The 16,655-nt window shown below is 43.6% G+C and overlaps 1 protein-coding gene across 15 annotated transcripts in view; it reads left to right on the top strand.

The window, feature by feature from the left end:
• FHIT (fragile histidine triad diadenosine triphosphatase) overlaps positions 1-16,655 on the top strand; it is a 1,095,796-nt gene that overhangs the window by 851,767 nt on the left and 227,374 nt on the right. For all 15 annotated transcript variants that reach the window (XM_078853538.1, XM_073350942.2, XM_073350941.2 and 12 more), the window contains 2 exons: positions 12,041-12,186; positions 13,129-13,158. In XM_078853538.1, the coding sequence (XP_078709664.1) occupies positions 12,041-12,186; positions 13,129-13,158 (176 nt within the window). The remainder of the gene's footprint in view (positions 1-12,040; positions 12,187-13,128; positions 13,159-16,655) is intronic.

Here is a 16,655-nt window from a genome sequence, read left to right as displayed (position 1 = left end):
GTGGGGGGCGCAAAACTGGATGCAATACCCCAGGTGTGGCCTCACCAGTGCCAAATAGAGGGGAATAATCACTTCCTTTGATCTGCTGGCAATGCTCCTACTAATACAGACCAAAATGCCATTAGCCTTCTTGGCAACAAGGGCACACTGCTGACTCATATCCAGCTTCTCGTTCACTGCAGGTCTTTTTCTGCAGAACTGCTGCCGAGCCATTCGGTCCCTAGCCTATAGTGGTGCATGGGATTCTTCCGTCCTCAGTGCAGGACTCTGCACTTGTCCTTGTTGAACCTCATCAGATTTCTTTTAGCCCAATCCTCCAATTTGTCTAGGTCACTCTGGACCCTATCCGTCCCCTCCAGCATATCTACCTCTCCCCCTGAGCTTAGTGTCATCCGCGAACTTGCTGAGTGTGCAATCCATCCCATCATCCAGATAATTAATTAAGATGTTGAACAAAACCGACCCCAGGACAGTCCCCTGGGGCACTCTGCTTGATACCTTGTCCTAATTACAATCTCATGTTCATTTAGCTCTGATTCACAATTTCCATCATTATTCTTTGTAGTTATCACAGAATTAGTTTTGGAATGATGGAAAGTTTCAGTGGAGATGCTCCAGTCTGTGAGTGTACCTTTGAATTATTTATCATTTACACAGGCAAAAATGGGGTTAAAATGTATTTTAGCTTGTAAAGAAGTCTCAATAACTCAATAAGGGGTGGGTGGAAGGGGAAAAGTCCCTTAATAGAATGTTATAGTTTATATTATTATATTAATTTCTGCTGTAGCAGCACCTCTGTGTCCCAGCTGAGTTCTGGGCCTCATTGAACAAACACATAATAGGGCTGGATAGAAAACCATTTTCCCATACTGTGAAAAATTGCGAGTTTTCAGAATTTGTTCTGTCACTAAGCAGGCCAAAGAGTCAAAATCACAAAAAATGTTGTGAACCCACAAACCAAGAAAAATTTCGATCAATCAGTATTTTGTTTCAATCATTTCAAAATGTTTTGATCGTGACTTTGACTTTTTTACCCTATATTTACTAAAATGTAAAAATAAAAAGTTGTTTTGACTCAAAAAATCCAAAGCTTTTCATTTAAAACTGTCCAAGCCCTACCCGGCTATTTCAAAACTTTTTTCCAAAAAAGCATCAAGTCAGGAGGTTCATGGAAACTGAACCTGTTTTGTGAACTGATTTGGTGCTGGCAAATTATCAATTTTTTCAGTGAAAAGACAGTTCAACAAAAAATGCCAAACAGCTCTAATATGAGACAGTCCCTGCTGCAAAGAGCTAATACAATCTAAGAGTAGCAGCCGTGTTATTCTGTATTGGCAAAAAGAAAAGGAGTACTTGTGGCACCTTAGAGACTAACCAATTTATTTGAGCATAAGCTTTCGTGAGCTACAGCTCACTTCATCAGATGCATGCCGTGGAAAATACAGTGGGGAGATTTATATACACAGAGAACGTGAAACAATGGGTGTTACCATACACACTGTAACAAGAGAGTGATCACTTAAGATGAGCTAATACCAGCTAATACCAGTGGCGGGGGGGAGGACCTTTTGTAGTGATAATCAAGGTGGGTCATTTCCAGCAGATGACAAGAATGTCTGAGGAACTGGGGGGGTGGGGGGGGGGGTGTTGAAATAAACATGGGGAAATAGTTTTACTTTGTGTAATGACCCATCCACTCCCAGTCTCTATGCAAGCCTAAGTTAATTATATCCAGTTTGCAAATTAATTCCAATTCAGCAGTCTCTCGTTGGAGTCTGTTTTTGAAGTTTTTTGTTGAAGAATTGTCACTTTTAGGCCTGTAATCGAGTGATCAGAGAGATTGAAGTGTTCTCCAACTGGTTTTTGAATGTTATAATTCTTGATGTCTGATTTGTGTCCATTTATTCTTTTATGTAGAGACTGTCCAGTTTGACCAATGTACATGGCAGAGGGGCATTGCTGGCACATGATGGCATATATCACATTGGTGGATGTGCAGGTGAACGAGCCTCTTGTGTGGACTGGTCCAGGCTGAGGTTGATGGTAGGACGGAAATTGTTGAAATCATGGTGGAATTCCTCAAGGGCTTCTTTGCCATGGGTCCAGATGATGAAGATGTCATCAATGCTGCGCAGTTGGAGAACACTTCAATCTCTCTGGTCACTCGATTAGAGACCTAAAAGTGACAATTCTTCAACAGAAAAACTTCAGAAACAGACTCCAATGAGAGACTGCTGAATTGGAATTAATTTGCAAACTGGATATAATTAACTTAGGCTTGAATAGAGACTGGGAGTGGATGGGTCATTACACAAAGTAAAGCTATTTCCCCCCACCCCCCTGTTCCTCAGACGTTCTTGTCAACTGCTGGAAATGGCCCACCTTGATTATCACTACAAAAGGTTCCCCCCCCCCCCCCCCGCTCTCCTGCTGGTAATAGCTCACCTTAAGTGATCACTCTCCTTACAGTGTGTATGGTAACACACATTGTTTCATGTTCTCTGTGTATATAAATCTCCCCACTGTATTTTCCACTGAATGCATCCGATGAAGTGAGCTGTAGCTCACGAAAGCTTATGCTCACAGAAATTGGTTAGTCTCTAAGGTGCCACAAGTACTCCTTTTCTTTTTGCGAATACAGTCTAAGTAGATGAGACTGGTAAAATGTGGGAGGGGAAGGGGAAGAACAGAAAGATGAAATGTCTTGCCTAAAACCAAGAGCTAGTCAGTGGCAGAGTGAAGACTAGAATGCAGGTCTCCTCTGTCACAGTCCAGTGCACCATCCACTACATCCGTCTCTACTTGTGCTTCGTGTTATAAAAACACAAACTGGCCCGAGCCAGTTTGAGCCTTTATTTTGCACAATGTAGCCGCGTGGCAAGTAATACATGTTACTCCATTGTTGTAGAAACTATGGTTAGTGCAGCAATTTATGTGTGAGACAAGCTAGCTAGCTGGGGACCAAACAACTGATCTGGGAAGTAAGGAGGTGTGTGAGGGAGAAAGTGGAAAAAACTCTAACAGAAGAAAATGGCAAGTAGCTTAATATAAGCAGCAGTTTTGCTAGAGGTAAGTGAAGGGAAATTTTTCATTTATGAATGGTTCATTGACCCATGATAACAAAGCAGTGCTGCAGAAGAAGGATAATGATCTATTTAAGTATCAGATGTCCTAAAGGCAAAGGCTTTCCTTCTTTCCTTTTGAAAAATGAACTCAGATTAAACAAATGTCCTTTTTCCTGTTTTACTGTTGACATGAATTTCCTTTTTATGAGTAAAATTAATTAGTTTTTCTATTCCTTTATTCCTGCTATGGAAATCAGGTCTGCATAGCAAGTTTCCAACTTTCCCCTTGGGCTCTAAGTTCAACCAATAGCGTCCTTTAGGAAGGTGCTTTGTACAGAACGCTTGGATGACTAGCAGATAAATTATTGGAGCTTTATTACGCCCTATAGCTGCATTAGCTCAAGGTAGTGATAGAGCATCTTAGAACCAAAAGCCCTCAAAACCAGACCATTTTTCTAATGTTCTCTGTTTTCTAATTCCAGCTAGCTAAACACGCATCACTACATATTTCTTCTGTTTCAAAATATTTTAACATGAGGAATTATAGTAAAAGAATTAGTGAATGTCTCTGCTATTCTGTTACATAACAGGTTTTCAAAAGTGCTTAGCACCCACAGTTGGCATGAGATTCCTCTTGTTCCTTTGAGAACAATAGGAGCTTCAAGGCGTGGAGCTCTTTTGAAAAAGCTAGTCCCAATTAGGCAGAGAACCGCTCCAATATTGTATCTGTCACCATTCTGATTCTGAAAAGTGATCAAAACAGAACCGCCAGGAAACTTCCATTTTCTCAAAGCAGAATTGCAAATGTATTTTCCTTTGATAAGTTTTGCGAATGAATTGTGTCCTTGTTTATGTAAGTAAACAATCCTTTGCACTTATCTGAAATGAGAGGTCGCTAATATCGCCTGGGGTTTTTGAAACTCAGCCTGACATAACCTTTGCGTGAACCTCTTAACTTCAGCATATCTGCAGGTTACGGCTGGAGTAGTATACAGTACGTTTATACAGTGATTATCTGTGTAACCCACCGATCAGGGGGTTAAATAAGGGAAGAAACAATGGGGAGGATACACATTTCTTGTTTTTGTTTGGAGACTCTGTGTGTCTACAGACTTCCCAGGGCTGGGTGAAGGGACTCTGCTAGATGGGCCAGAATCATCCAGAAATTGGGTGCGGTGGGCACTAGGTGTACTCATTAGCCATTTGAAGCTACTTATTAGGCGATTTCCATTGTGGGCAAGCAGCCTGGTGGGGGACACCCAGTGTCGCTTTCTAAGAGTGGAACTAATAGGAACTCAAGGGAAGGGAGCAGACTTTATAAATAGGAGGAGTGGGAGCCAGACTTGAGGACCCAGCTATAGAGCAGCAGAAGGGCCAGAAGGGTTAGTTGTAAGGACTGTGTTCCTGGGACTTTGCTGGTGTGTTGGACCTAGACTACAGGCTCATGGCGATCGGGTGAAGTCCCGGATGACTGGAAAAAGGCTATTGTAGTGCCCATCTTTAAAAAAGGGAAGAAGGAGGATCCTGGGAACTACAGGCCAGTCAGCCTCACCTCAGTCCCTGGAAAAAATCATGGAGCAGGTCCTCAAGGAATCAATTCTGAAGCACTTAGACGAGAAGAAAGTGATCAGGAACAGTCAGCATGGATTCACCAAGGGCAAGTCATGCCTGACTAATCTAATTGCCTTCTATGATGAGATAACTGGTTCTGTGGATGAAAGGAAAGCAGTGGATGTGTTGTTCCTTGACTTTAGCAAAGCTTTTGACACTGTCTCCCACAGTATTCTTGCCAGCAAGTTAAAGAAGTATGGGCTGGATGAATGGACTATAAGGTGGATAGAAAGCTGGCTAGATTGTCGGGCTCAGTGGGTAGTGATCAATGGCTCCATGTCTAGTTGGCAGCCGGTATCAAGTGGAGTGCCCCAAGGGTCGGTCCTCGAGCCGGTTTTGTTCAATATCTTCATAAATGATCTGGAGGATGGGGTGGATTGCACCCTCAGCAAGTTTGCAGATGACACTAAACTGGGAGGAGAGGTAGATACGCTGGAGGGTAGGGATAAGATAGAGGGACCTAGACAAATTGGAGGATTGGGCCAAAAGAAATCGGATGAGGTTCAACAAGGACAAGTGCAGAGTCCTGCACTTAGGACGGAAGAATCCAATGCACCGCTACAGACTAGGGACCGAATGGCTAGGCAGCAGTTCTGCAGAAAAGGACCTAGGGGTGACAGTGGACGAGAAGCTAGATATGAGTCAACAGTGTGCCCTTGTTGCCAAGAAGGCCAATGGCATTTTGGGGTGTATAAGTAGGGACATTGTCAGCAGATGGATGGATGTGATTGTTCCCCTCTTTTCGACACTGGTGAGGCCTCATCTGGAGTACTGTGTCCAGTTTTGGGCCCCATACTACAAGAAGGATGTGGAAAAATTGGAAAGAGTCCATCGGAGGGCAACAAAAATGATTAGGGGACTGGAACACATGAGTTATGAGGAGAGGCTGAGGGAACTGGGGATGTTTAGTCTACGGAAGAGAAGAATGAGGGGGGATTTGATAGCTGCTTTCAACTACCTGAAAGGGGGTTCCAAAGAGGATGGAGCTCAGCTGTTTTCAGTGGTAGCAGATGAAAGAACAATGGTCTCAAGTTGCAGTGGGGGAGATTTAGGTTGGATATTAGGAAAAACTTTTTCACTAGGAGGGTGGTGAAACACTGTAATGTTTCACTAGGGAGGTGGTGGAATCTCCTTCCTTAGAAGTTTTTAAGGTCAGGCTTGACAAAGCCCTGGCTGGGATGATTTAGTCGGGGATTGGTCCTGCTTTGAGCAGGGGTTGGACTAGATGACCTCCTGAGGTCCCTTCCAACCCCGATATTCTATGATTCTATGGCTCCCTCATGCCGCTGGAGAAGAATAGGAACAGCATTGCTGCAGGCTATGCAAATGTCAGACAAAAAGGGGGAATAACTACTATCTTGATGTCAGTATATTTCTTTCCCAAAAATCTATTACATTTGCAGGACTAAAATTACAGTAAACAGTATTACTGTATTACAATATCATCTAGCTTAATTTTCTCAAAATCATTCTTAGCGCTCTTGTTTTATTGCTGAACAAATAATTTGCTTACTTACCATACCGTATGTTCATCAGTGTTTACGTGGAGTTAAAGTTGCTATTTAAGGGGCTCATTCTGCAATCATACTAGTGTAAATCAGGAGCAACTCCACTGATATCCACAGCGTGACACCGATGTGGAACTCGTTGAGCGTCAAGCCTTAAGCCGATTGTACTCGCACTAAGAAACGCCTATGCTGTATAGTAAGTGTTTGCAGGATCCCAAATTAGGAATTATAGTACTGTTTAGATTGTATGTAGTGATAGGATAGATGGGGCAGTTGTGTTCTAAGCAAGACCTTTGTACATTGTCTCAATACCCTTTCATTGTTTACTTGATGGTACATTCCACTGACTAATGAAGTGCTCTGAGTGGAGGTAGAATAAGTGAAAGGTAGAATAAGTAAAAATGTGTTTCCAGCATTCTGGACCTCAGGCTTAAAAGGAAACAGCTCTAATTAACTAACTGTACTTACACAAATACATAATGTTAATAATAGATGAGCATTTCTAGTGCTTTGCAACGGAAATGTTGCTGAAGTAATGACCATGGTTTTATTGATATAGTTCCAGATTTTTAAACTTCAATGCCTAAAGTTAGGGGCTTTACACCCAAGAGTCTCAAAGCAGTTTTAGGTGCCCTGTTTGAAAGGCCATTTTGCTTGAGGACTCACCCTCTGAAAATCAGACCCCTTTAAGCTGTCTCAGGTTGGATGCCCTAATCACTTACCCTCCATCCATTTTTAGGCACCTAAGAAATGCAGCCTGATTTTCAGAAGTGCTACATGCCAACTGTGACCTAGGGACCAGTTGGTGTAAAAGGAGCAGAAGGCATAGGGTATGCATAGTGACGTACAGGGATCCCCTGGGTCAGATGTTGCAGTGTTTTCCCCAGGAATTGAAATGGGGGGAGGAGAGGGGTCTGAATTTATGGCGGGGTGGTGGTCAGGGCCAATGAGGGGTGAGACCGAGAGGGTGAAGGTGGGCTGTATGGCACCATAGTAAAACCTGAAAAATGTTTCATGACTATTTTATTAGATTTAACTCATGTTTTAAAATCATCACACAAATTAAAGTTGGCTACTCAAGCCTTCTATGAAGCACTACATCTATATCCTTCTTGGTTTCTTGTTATAATTTTCATAGAATCATAGAAGCATAGACTATCAGAGTTGGAAGGGACCTCTGGAGGTCATCTAGTCCAACCCCCTGCCCAGAGCAGGACCAATCCCAACTAAATCATCCCAGCCAGGGCTTTGTCAAGCCTGACCTTAAAAACTTCTAAGGAAGGGGATTCTACCACCTCCCTAGGTAACGCTTTCCAGTGTTTTACCACCCTCCTAGTGAAAAAGTTTTTCCTAATATCCAACCTAAATCTCCCCCACTGCAACTTGAGACGGTTACTCCTTGTCCTATCATCTGCTATCACTGAGAATAGTCTAGATCCATCCTCTTTGGATCCACCTTTCAGGTAGTTAAAAGCAGCTATCAAATTCCCCCTCATTCTTCTCTTCTGCAGACTAAACAATCCCAGTTCCCTCAGCCTCTCCTCATAACTCATCTGTTCCAGACCCCTAATCATTTTTTTTGCCCTTCGCTGGACTCTCTCCAATTTCTCCACATCCTTCTTGTAGTGTGGGGCCCAAAACTGGACACAGTACTCCAGATGAGGCCTCACCAATGTCGAATAGAGGGGAACGATCACGTCCCTCGATCTGCTGGCAATGCCCCTACTTATACAGCCCAAAATGCCATTGTCCTTCTTGGCAACAAGGGCACACTGCTGACTCATATCCAGCTTCTCGTCCATTGTCACCCATAGGTCCTTCTCTGCAGAACTGCTGCCGAGCCATTCAGTCCCTAGTCTGTAGCGGTGCATTGGATTTTTCAGTCCTAAGTGCAGGACTCTGCACTTGTCCTTGTTGAACCTCATCCGATTGCTTTTGGTCCAATCCTCCAATTTGTCTAAGTCCCTCTGTATCCTATCCCTACCCTCCAGCATATCTACCACTCCTCCCAGTTTAGTGTCATCTGTAAACTTGCTGAAGGTGCAATCCACACCATCCTCCAGATCATTAATGAAGATACTGAACAAAACCGGCCCCAGGACCGACCCTTGGGGCACTCCGCTAGATACCGGCTGCCAACTAGACATGGAGCCATTAATCACTACCCATTGGGCCCTACAATCTAGCCAACTTTCTACCCACCTTGTAGTGCATCCATCCAGCCCATACTTCTTTAACTTGCTGGCAAGAATACTGTGGGAGACCGTGTCAAAAGCTTTGCTGAAGTCGAGGAATAACACGTTCACTGCTTTCCCTTCATCCACAGAACCAGTTATCTCATCATAGAAAGCAATTAGATTAGTCAGGCATGACTTTCCCTTGGTGAATCCCTAGTAGGAAAAGTAATCCACGAGCCTCACTACTTAGATTCATCCCATCTTCATAGATACTTTCCAAAGCCAGTAATAATGGCTGGAGTAATTTTAAGACAACAGCCAAGGATCACTCTTGAGAAAGCCAGAGGGTTTTCCCAGGTTGGACTAATTTGAACTTCAGTCCCACTGTACCTTCTATATTTTCCAAGATATTCAGTCTTTTTGGACTCTTGCTGAAAAAAGAATATAATGAGCACATTAAATTTATAGCTTTTTAAAAAATGTCTTTTGAAGAGTCTGCAGCTCGTACTAGCGCTAGTTGGAGTAGATGGCCTCTGCAGTGTGTATAGGAGAGATGAGGGTTAAACTTTTCTCTGAGCAAAGTTTGTGCTCCACCATGTCTTCCAGAGAAGTTTGCAGCTCCATCAAATGCACACGCTGCCATCTGTTTGGGGTCCAATTGACAAGCATTTAACTCGTCTAAGATGTGGGTTGTCACAGATTTAGCTGAAGTGTCTATTACTTGAACATCTAGAAATGCATCTACTGGCCTACCACTGACCTCAAGATAACGTACACAATGACTTAATACTTGATGCCCATTTGCACTGGTGCATTCATCAGCCATGTATGCAAATTTTTTGAATGTGGGGAGAGAGTTCTTCACTTTTCAACTGTTGAATCTTTCACTGTTGCACCAGATGCGTCTAGCCAGTCAGTTGAGTTTCTTGCAGCAAGACAGTGAGCATTTTCTGGTCTTGTTCGGAACCAGTGTTCAACTTCAGGATGAACAAGTGACAATGCACTTAACATTGGCCTCCAGTTTGTAGCGTGTGGTATCTCTTGCTTAAATAGAAAGTAGGATGCTACAGCCATGTTTGTTCGCATGAACTGTGTTGTGTCTCCAGCATTCTTAACAACCTCATTAACACTCACCGGTGTTGTCCGTGGTCAGTGGAGACTCAGAGTTCTGAGGTGCTTTCGCATGAGTTCACCTCCCAGGTGGGGGGCAAGGCGGCACCTTGCTCGTTCCTCCAGCTGCTCACTGTTCGCTCTGGCCACTGTTGTTCGTTGTGCCACCGTTCACTCCATTGCTCTGTTGCCAATGGCCCTGCGCCGTCACCTTCTGCTGCCACCTGCCACTGTGACCTCTGCGAGTTGGTCTGTTGAGATTCCACCAGTGGGGGAACTTCGCTGCTAGTGCAGACTGGGCCGTCTCTTCCACAGAAACGCTGTCCCACAGCAGGTCTAAGCACTTAGACCTGGTTATCGGTGATTTCAGCTGTAATGGTCACCTAACAAACCAAAAGACTATCTATGGCAGGGGTGGGCAAACTTTTTGGCCCGAGGGCCACATATGGGTATGGAAATTGTATGGTGGGCCATGAATGCTTACAAAATTGAGGGTTGGGGTGCAGGAGGGAGTGAGGGCTCTGGCTGGGGGTACGGGCTCTGGGGTGGGACCAGAAATTAGGAGTTCAGGGTGTGGGAGGCGGGGTCTGGGCTGGGGTAGGGGGTTGTGGTGCAGGTGAGAGGTAAGGGCTCTGGGGTGCAGGAGGGTGGGACCGAGGGGTTCAGAGGGCGGGAGGGGGAATCAGGGCTGGGGCAGGAGGTTGGGGTGCAGGAGGGGGTCAGGGGTGCAGGCTCTGGGTGGCACTTACTTCAAGCAGCTCCTGGAAGCAGTGGCATGTCCCCCCTCCGGCTCTTATGCAGAGGCATAGCCAGGGGGCTCTGCACACTGCCCCACCTGCAGGCACCACCCCTGCACCTCCGATTGGCCCTGTTTTCTGGTCAGTGGGAGCTGTGGGGGCAGCACTTGTGGCGGGGGGCAGTGTGCAGAGCACCCTGGCTGTCCCTACACGTAGGAGGTGGACGGGGGACATACCGCTGCTTCTGGAAGCTGTACGGAGCAAGCCCCCAACCCCACTCCCCAACAGGAGCTCGAGGGCTGGATTAAAATGTTTGAAGGGCTAGTTTGCCCGCCCCTTATCTATGGAGCCTAATCAGCTCTGTCTTTAAACAGTGGCGAGGGGCAGGTCAAATAGTATGTGTCTCAGGCAGACCATCGAGCAAAACACCTGTCCCCACCCTCTCTCTTGATGCCCTCAATCAGCACAGGCTAAGTACAGTTCTACTGCCCTTTACTCCTGCAGTAAGAACAACAGCATTTCATTACGCCCCTCCCCCACGCCCCTGCATTCAAGTGATTTGTAACCCAACCCCAGCCAAAATCTATCACTTGGGCAACACAGCTCTGTTTGCTGGATACCTAGGTAGATTAGGTGTGAATGTAAATACAATTTGGTCCTGAAACCTTTCTCCCCAGCCCCCAGCTCATCACTAGCTGTCATTTAGACTTTGCTTAGGTATCATCATTTGAAATTATTAGGTTGGCCAACATCAGTGAAATGAATGCACTGACATTGTCATAAAAAAACAACAACTGTATAAGGAAGCTAGTCTATGTTCATACTTTTCAAATCTGTTATACTTTTTTCAGATTTTATTATACACTTTATATGCGTTTAAAGTGTGTGTTAATGTTTCAATTCCAGTTCAGATTTCCAAATAATCACTAAATTGGCAACACTGCATGTAACTAGTTCACAAAACTGTGGGGGGGGGGGCGGGGGTGTAGGGGAATTTCAGGGGGGTGTAAGGAAATCCCTGGATATCTGCATGATGGTTCACCAAAGGATGGCATGTGAGGTCTCTACCAAGAGCCAGTAGCTCACTGGTCATCATAATCATTGCAGGCCCAGCTCAGTGAGTTCTGGACACAGCAACAGTCTCTGTCCCTCTATCCGGTGAAGCCCCCAACAGCCTTTGAGGCTCCCTGCTTGGTCAAAGTCCCAGAAGGTTCTCAGCAGCAGCTTCTTGCTTCCTACAAGGAGTTGAGCAGCATCTCCTTATAAGTACGGAGTTCCAGCAAGCAATCTCAGCTCCTCTCTAAAAACAGAGCCCACAGCATGCTCTCCTTGCATTCCCTCGAAGAGGAAGTCTCTCTCTCTCTCTCGCGCTCTCTCTCTCTCTCTCTCTCTCTTCGCCAAGGCATCATGGGAGTTGTAGTCAGGGTCTTCCCAACTGGAACACACCGCATTCAGTTCAGAGGCCCCTCTTGTAAACGGTGCCTACAATCGCGATAGGCTCTGAGTGCTCAGGATACTTTCCTGAAGACATTGCAATATCTATTTCGGGGCCTAACCTTAGACACCTAGGTGTGAAAATGTTAGCCCAGATGTCATATGTGTGAGGAAATGGGGAAGGTTTCTGAAGAAGCCACAATACTATTGCTGTGTTTTCACCATAAAACCCTTTCCTCCATTGTTTTAGTGGTGATTCTCAAATCAAGGTGAGTTTAAAAGTAAAGGGGAAATTCCCTTCAAGATGATGACCTATTGTTATGGCAGGGGGGAAATGAACAAACTGTTGTTCTGGAATACCTGGACTTGCACTTATGCCTTAACGACTGCCACTTCAGATGTCCTTATTTGCCCACTCCGGCCGGTGGAGCGTTTCCGTGATCTGCGACCTGAAGAAGTGGTTGATTTATTTCAAACAACACAAATGGTTGGAAATGTGGTGGAGAAACATTTCTGTGGCACTTCTCTCACCATTTCGATTCAGGTTTGTAAACTGATTGGCTCCAAAGGCTTTGTTTCCTGTTCGTGTTTTATCGAGCTTTTTCCCCTGTCCCATAACCCGCTGACAAGAGGACATTCAAACCATAGGAGCAGTAAATACTTAACAAATATAAGGAAGTAAAGTTTTGCTTTACTCAGCATAGCGTAACCTGTGGTGTTCACGGCTGAAGGAGGTTAACAATCAAATACCATGTCTGGATTCAAAGAAGAGTCTGGATAATTAATGGCAGCTAAAATGGTGCCTTTCCCTGCGAACACCACCAGGTGTCGTGCTTACTACTATGAGAAGATCCATTGGTTTCCAGTAAGTACTAATCCTAGTAGAAAGTGTTTGCAGGGCACCGCTCTCAATGAGGGTATTCACAGCCCATGATTCGAGGAGTAAACTCATTGCCCGCAGGCCAGAATTTCTCCCCACAGACAAGGCGTTGGCTAGGTTCATTATATAGGTTTATTACCTGAAGTATTCTTTGAGGTGGCATACTGAACTAGATTGATCCAGTGGTCTTATACAAAATAACAAATCCTTTTGTTTAAACCAAGTCTGGAGGTTAACCCCTTTTTTGACATAACAAGAATTTAAATAAAGAGGCTGTGATTTAAAGCAGCGCTTACAGTTCTGTATTTTATGTCCATGAATAACAGAAACGTTATTGCTAGCAATTAAAAACTTGGATCTGAGATCATGAAAAATGACAATTGTGCCAGTATTTATTTCCTTTTCACGTATTATTTCTCCCTTAATCATGACCTGAAATGTAAAAGCATCTGGTCCCACATGCTTTGCGCTGAATAGGACCCAGGAGAATACTATAAATTAACACACAATGAAATTGGATTTAAATTATTAATGGATAATATTTCTGAATCCCCAGGAGATCCTTGTTAGCGCCACTTTTCTGATTCTTCTATTTTTTGCTTACAGGATGGTCCTGAAGCTGGGCAAACTGTGAAGGTGAGTGCTTATGCTTATTATGCAGGATACAAATTAACAAGAGACAATTATGAGAACTAATAAAAGATCAAAACTAGTCATCTGCAGAACATTGCTGTATCGTTTTGTTATCCTTGAGGTTAGAGAAATTCTGGGTCTGTTATGCCTGTCAATACTTGGATTGAGTTTGCATGGAACTGTGTTTACATTTCTCTTCTTTACTAGGCAAAAGTTTTCAGCTGTGAAAATACCATCTCTGTCCTTCTTACAGAGAGAGGCTCTCAGATCATGATTGGCTGTACCTTGTTTATTTCACATGCATAGTAAGCTATAGGGGGAAAGCAACTTTTGTTGTTGTTTAGACAGTGAAAATATTGCCTTTTCCTTCATAATTTCTTTGCCTTTCCTATTTATTACTGAATGAATTGAGGCTGATGAAAGGAACAGTTAAACTGAACTACATTAGAAAAGCATACTTCTTTTTATCCATGCTTTCTTTCTCCACGTTCTCATCACATTCTTGTTAGCAAAGTTCAAATCTAAAGGAGCCAATGAAGCTTAAAAATAGTTTTTAAGCCATGCTAGTGCAAAAAAAAAATCTATTATATTCTCCATTCAAGTAATAAAATAGATAAAATCCAAGATGGTTCTCTGGCCATGTTTCACTCCCCCATCATGCAAATGCAAACACAGATGTAGTTAGATTATCTGCCTGAGCATTAAATAAGGGCTATTTTTTATACTTGGAATCAAAGGAAAATCAAAATATGGTTATGGTTGAGCACTCTGTAAAATCAGATTATATGTCTTGAAGAAGCTGTTTAGGTTGATTAAGATAACTCTAACAACCAAATGATGGCAAACAGAAACAATTCACTTAATTCCAATCTGGCTTGTTGACCTTACCATTGATATTGCTTTTATTGCTTGCTGTGAATATCTAACCGAGAGCAGGGGAGTGGAAGAAGAAAATCTCCAGACTGCTGGGAAGCTTACGGGATGCATAGCACTGAAACACAATTTACTGCAGTGCTGCAACAAAACAGATTCTGTCGCTCCAGAGCTAGGCTGCTGGATTGCACTGGGAACGGGATGTTGATGGGTGAAAATGATTATTTTCAACCTAGTTTTCTTTAAAAAAAAAATGAAGGCTTTGACATTAAAACCCAACATGATTTTGGAAGCAAGACACAATATTTCTTTCTGTTACCAAGATCATATTATCTTTCCCATGAGAGGCTCCCAAGAAGCTGCTGTGAAAAAAACATTAGTGCTAATGATCAAAATTAGAAGTGAAAAATGTGATTGAGGACAGTGACTAGTATATGTTTAGGCTTTAAAAGATGCAAGAGAAAAGGCAGGTAAATATTCCTCATTTTCTGTTTTTACAAAACGTACTGTGCATGTGTCCAGCCAACGAATTGTGAAAATATGTGGGCACATGGAATGCCCCTGTCCCACCCGTCTAACAAGTGTAATGAGAGGGTAATGACCCCCTGCCCAGCCCCTGGACTCAAAGAGTGTGTGTTTTCAGAAATAGGAAGTTAGCAGGTTGCATTTTTGCACTTTTCTGCATCATTGGACAAAGCTATAGTTTATTGCCATTGTTTTGATGATATCTCTCACCTGAAAATGCAAACAATGATTGTGCTCAGAGACTTAGGAACCTTCAGAACTGACCTCAGATTACTGTGATCTGAATCTTGTTTAAGGAAAATAGTGAAGTGGGGATGGGTAATTTAATAGCTATGTTCCTCCCAGGTGGCTGGGGATCATGAAGTCTGAAGTCACTTACTTGATACATGAATAATTTACACATCTTACATCAAATATGTAGTGTGTTGGTTATTTATATATAAGAGATGCACAGTTATATATTCCCATACAGAAAATGTTATTAACTCACCTCCAGGATGTCAAATTCATTCTGTGGAAGGGACTGCATTTCATTGTTAATTAGGGACAGTGGACAAGAGCATATATTTAGCATTATCCTCCCTCAACAGACATCTGCTGCTCAGGTCAGTAAGGCTATGTCTGTGCTGCAGAGTCAACTCGGGTCTGAGCAGCCAGATTACCCTTCCCCAGTGTGAGCAGCCATGCTGCAAACAAAGCCCTACTTTACCGGGTGTGTCCCCCAGTGCTGCCATCTGGGGCCAATCCGCTGGCTCTTAGTGCAGCAATAAGCTACACCGTCCTCTGATTCTTTCCTCGGGAATTGTGGGAGAACTTGTCTGCCTTTCTGGGCACATGGGGGGAATTGTGGGAAAGCACTGGAGGATTAGCTGCACTCACTTGGTTTGCCCTGCATCCCCGCTGCAAAGTGTATGGGGGAGAGAAGTTGTCAGCCGTTGTGAAAGCAGCACTTGGGCATCACCCTGTAACCCCGGGCAAGCCAGCTAACCTGGATTGAAAACACCACCAAACTTGGGCAGGTGTTTTTTGTGTTAGGAGAACACCTGGGTAACAGCTAGGGCTAACTCTGCAGGGAAGGCATACCCTAAGAGGCTCGCAAAAGATCTAGTGGGCTGGAGCTCCAGAATAATTCCTCACAACAGCACTAACACTAAAAAAAGCACAGCCACCAGAAGTCCTATAATAACGTTTCTACCCGGTGCAGTACCAGCCGGCTATAATCATGATGCTCATCCCCACCATCACACTAAGGCTCCAAACCTGCAAACACTCAAACTACTCACAGACCTAAAATTAAGTATCTGCACAAATGTTTGCCAGATCGGGGCCTATAGCCTACCTACTTTTAACAACATTGTCACCCGCAATGAACACTTGAGAAGACTGCGAGTTGCAGTTCAATCAGATTAAACAGTAGCCTATGTTGTAGAGTTTGCTTCAGTGCATGAGTGAGTCAGTCTGAAAAATTAGCAATTTGTTTGCTACTGAGGTCTGCAAAAGAAGGTAAGAAACAGCAAGAATCTTTTTTATCAGGGGGCTGTTTTAAAATGCTTACAACTCATAAACTAATGAGCCGAGTTATGTAAATTCTTTCTTGTGCTCCAAGAGGATGTACTATAATTTTGGAGAAGCTAGGCTGTCTTTTTGTGCATAAGAAAGAAGTCAAATCCTATTTTAAGTATAAATCACAGCTTATCCTTCACTATGGAACCAGCTCTAATTATAAATGTTCTGTGTGTACATTACACTGTATATATAACAGATATATTGATTGCCAATGAGATGATTCTTTTGGTTTTAGTGTATCTATTGATGTCAGCTGTGATTCTGTGGTGTTTACATGAGGTGTTTAGGTTTTACCCAGAAATCCTATATAGTTTTTTGCAGTGCCAATCCAGAGCCTAGTGCTAGGTAGCCAATGCCATGATATCAAATGACCAGCTGGATTGGCCTTTATGCTGTCCTGCTTACACTGTTTCTGGATTTCTCTTTTCTACTGGGATACTTGAATGGTGGCTTGTTGCAGAGTAGAACCAAGATCTTCAAATAGTCCACGTAGGGGTTTTGTAGCAGCTAATGCGGGTGATTAGAGCCATATCTGT

Source organism: Lepidochelys kempii, chromosome 7 (genome assembly GCF_965140285.1).
Source record: "Lepidochelys kempii isolate rLepKem1 chromosome 7, rLepKem1.hap1, whole genome shotgun sequence".
Classification (NCBI taxonomy): Eukaryota; Metazoa; Chordata; order Testudines; family Cheloniidae; genus Lepidochelys; species Lepidochelys kempii.
The sequence above is the reverse complement of the archived record's forward strand: the minus strand, read 5'-3'. Positions and strand labels throughout refer to the sequence as shown.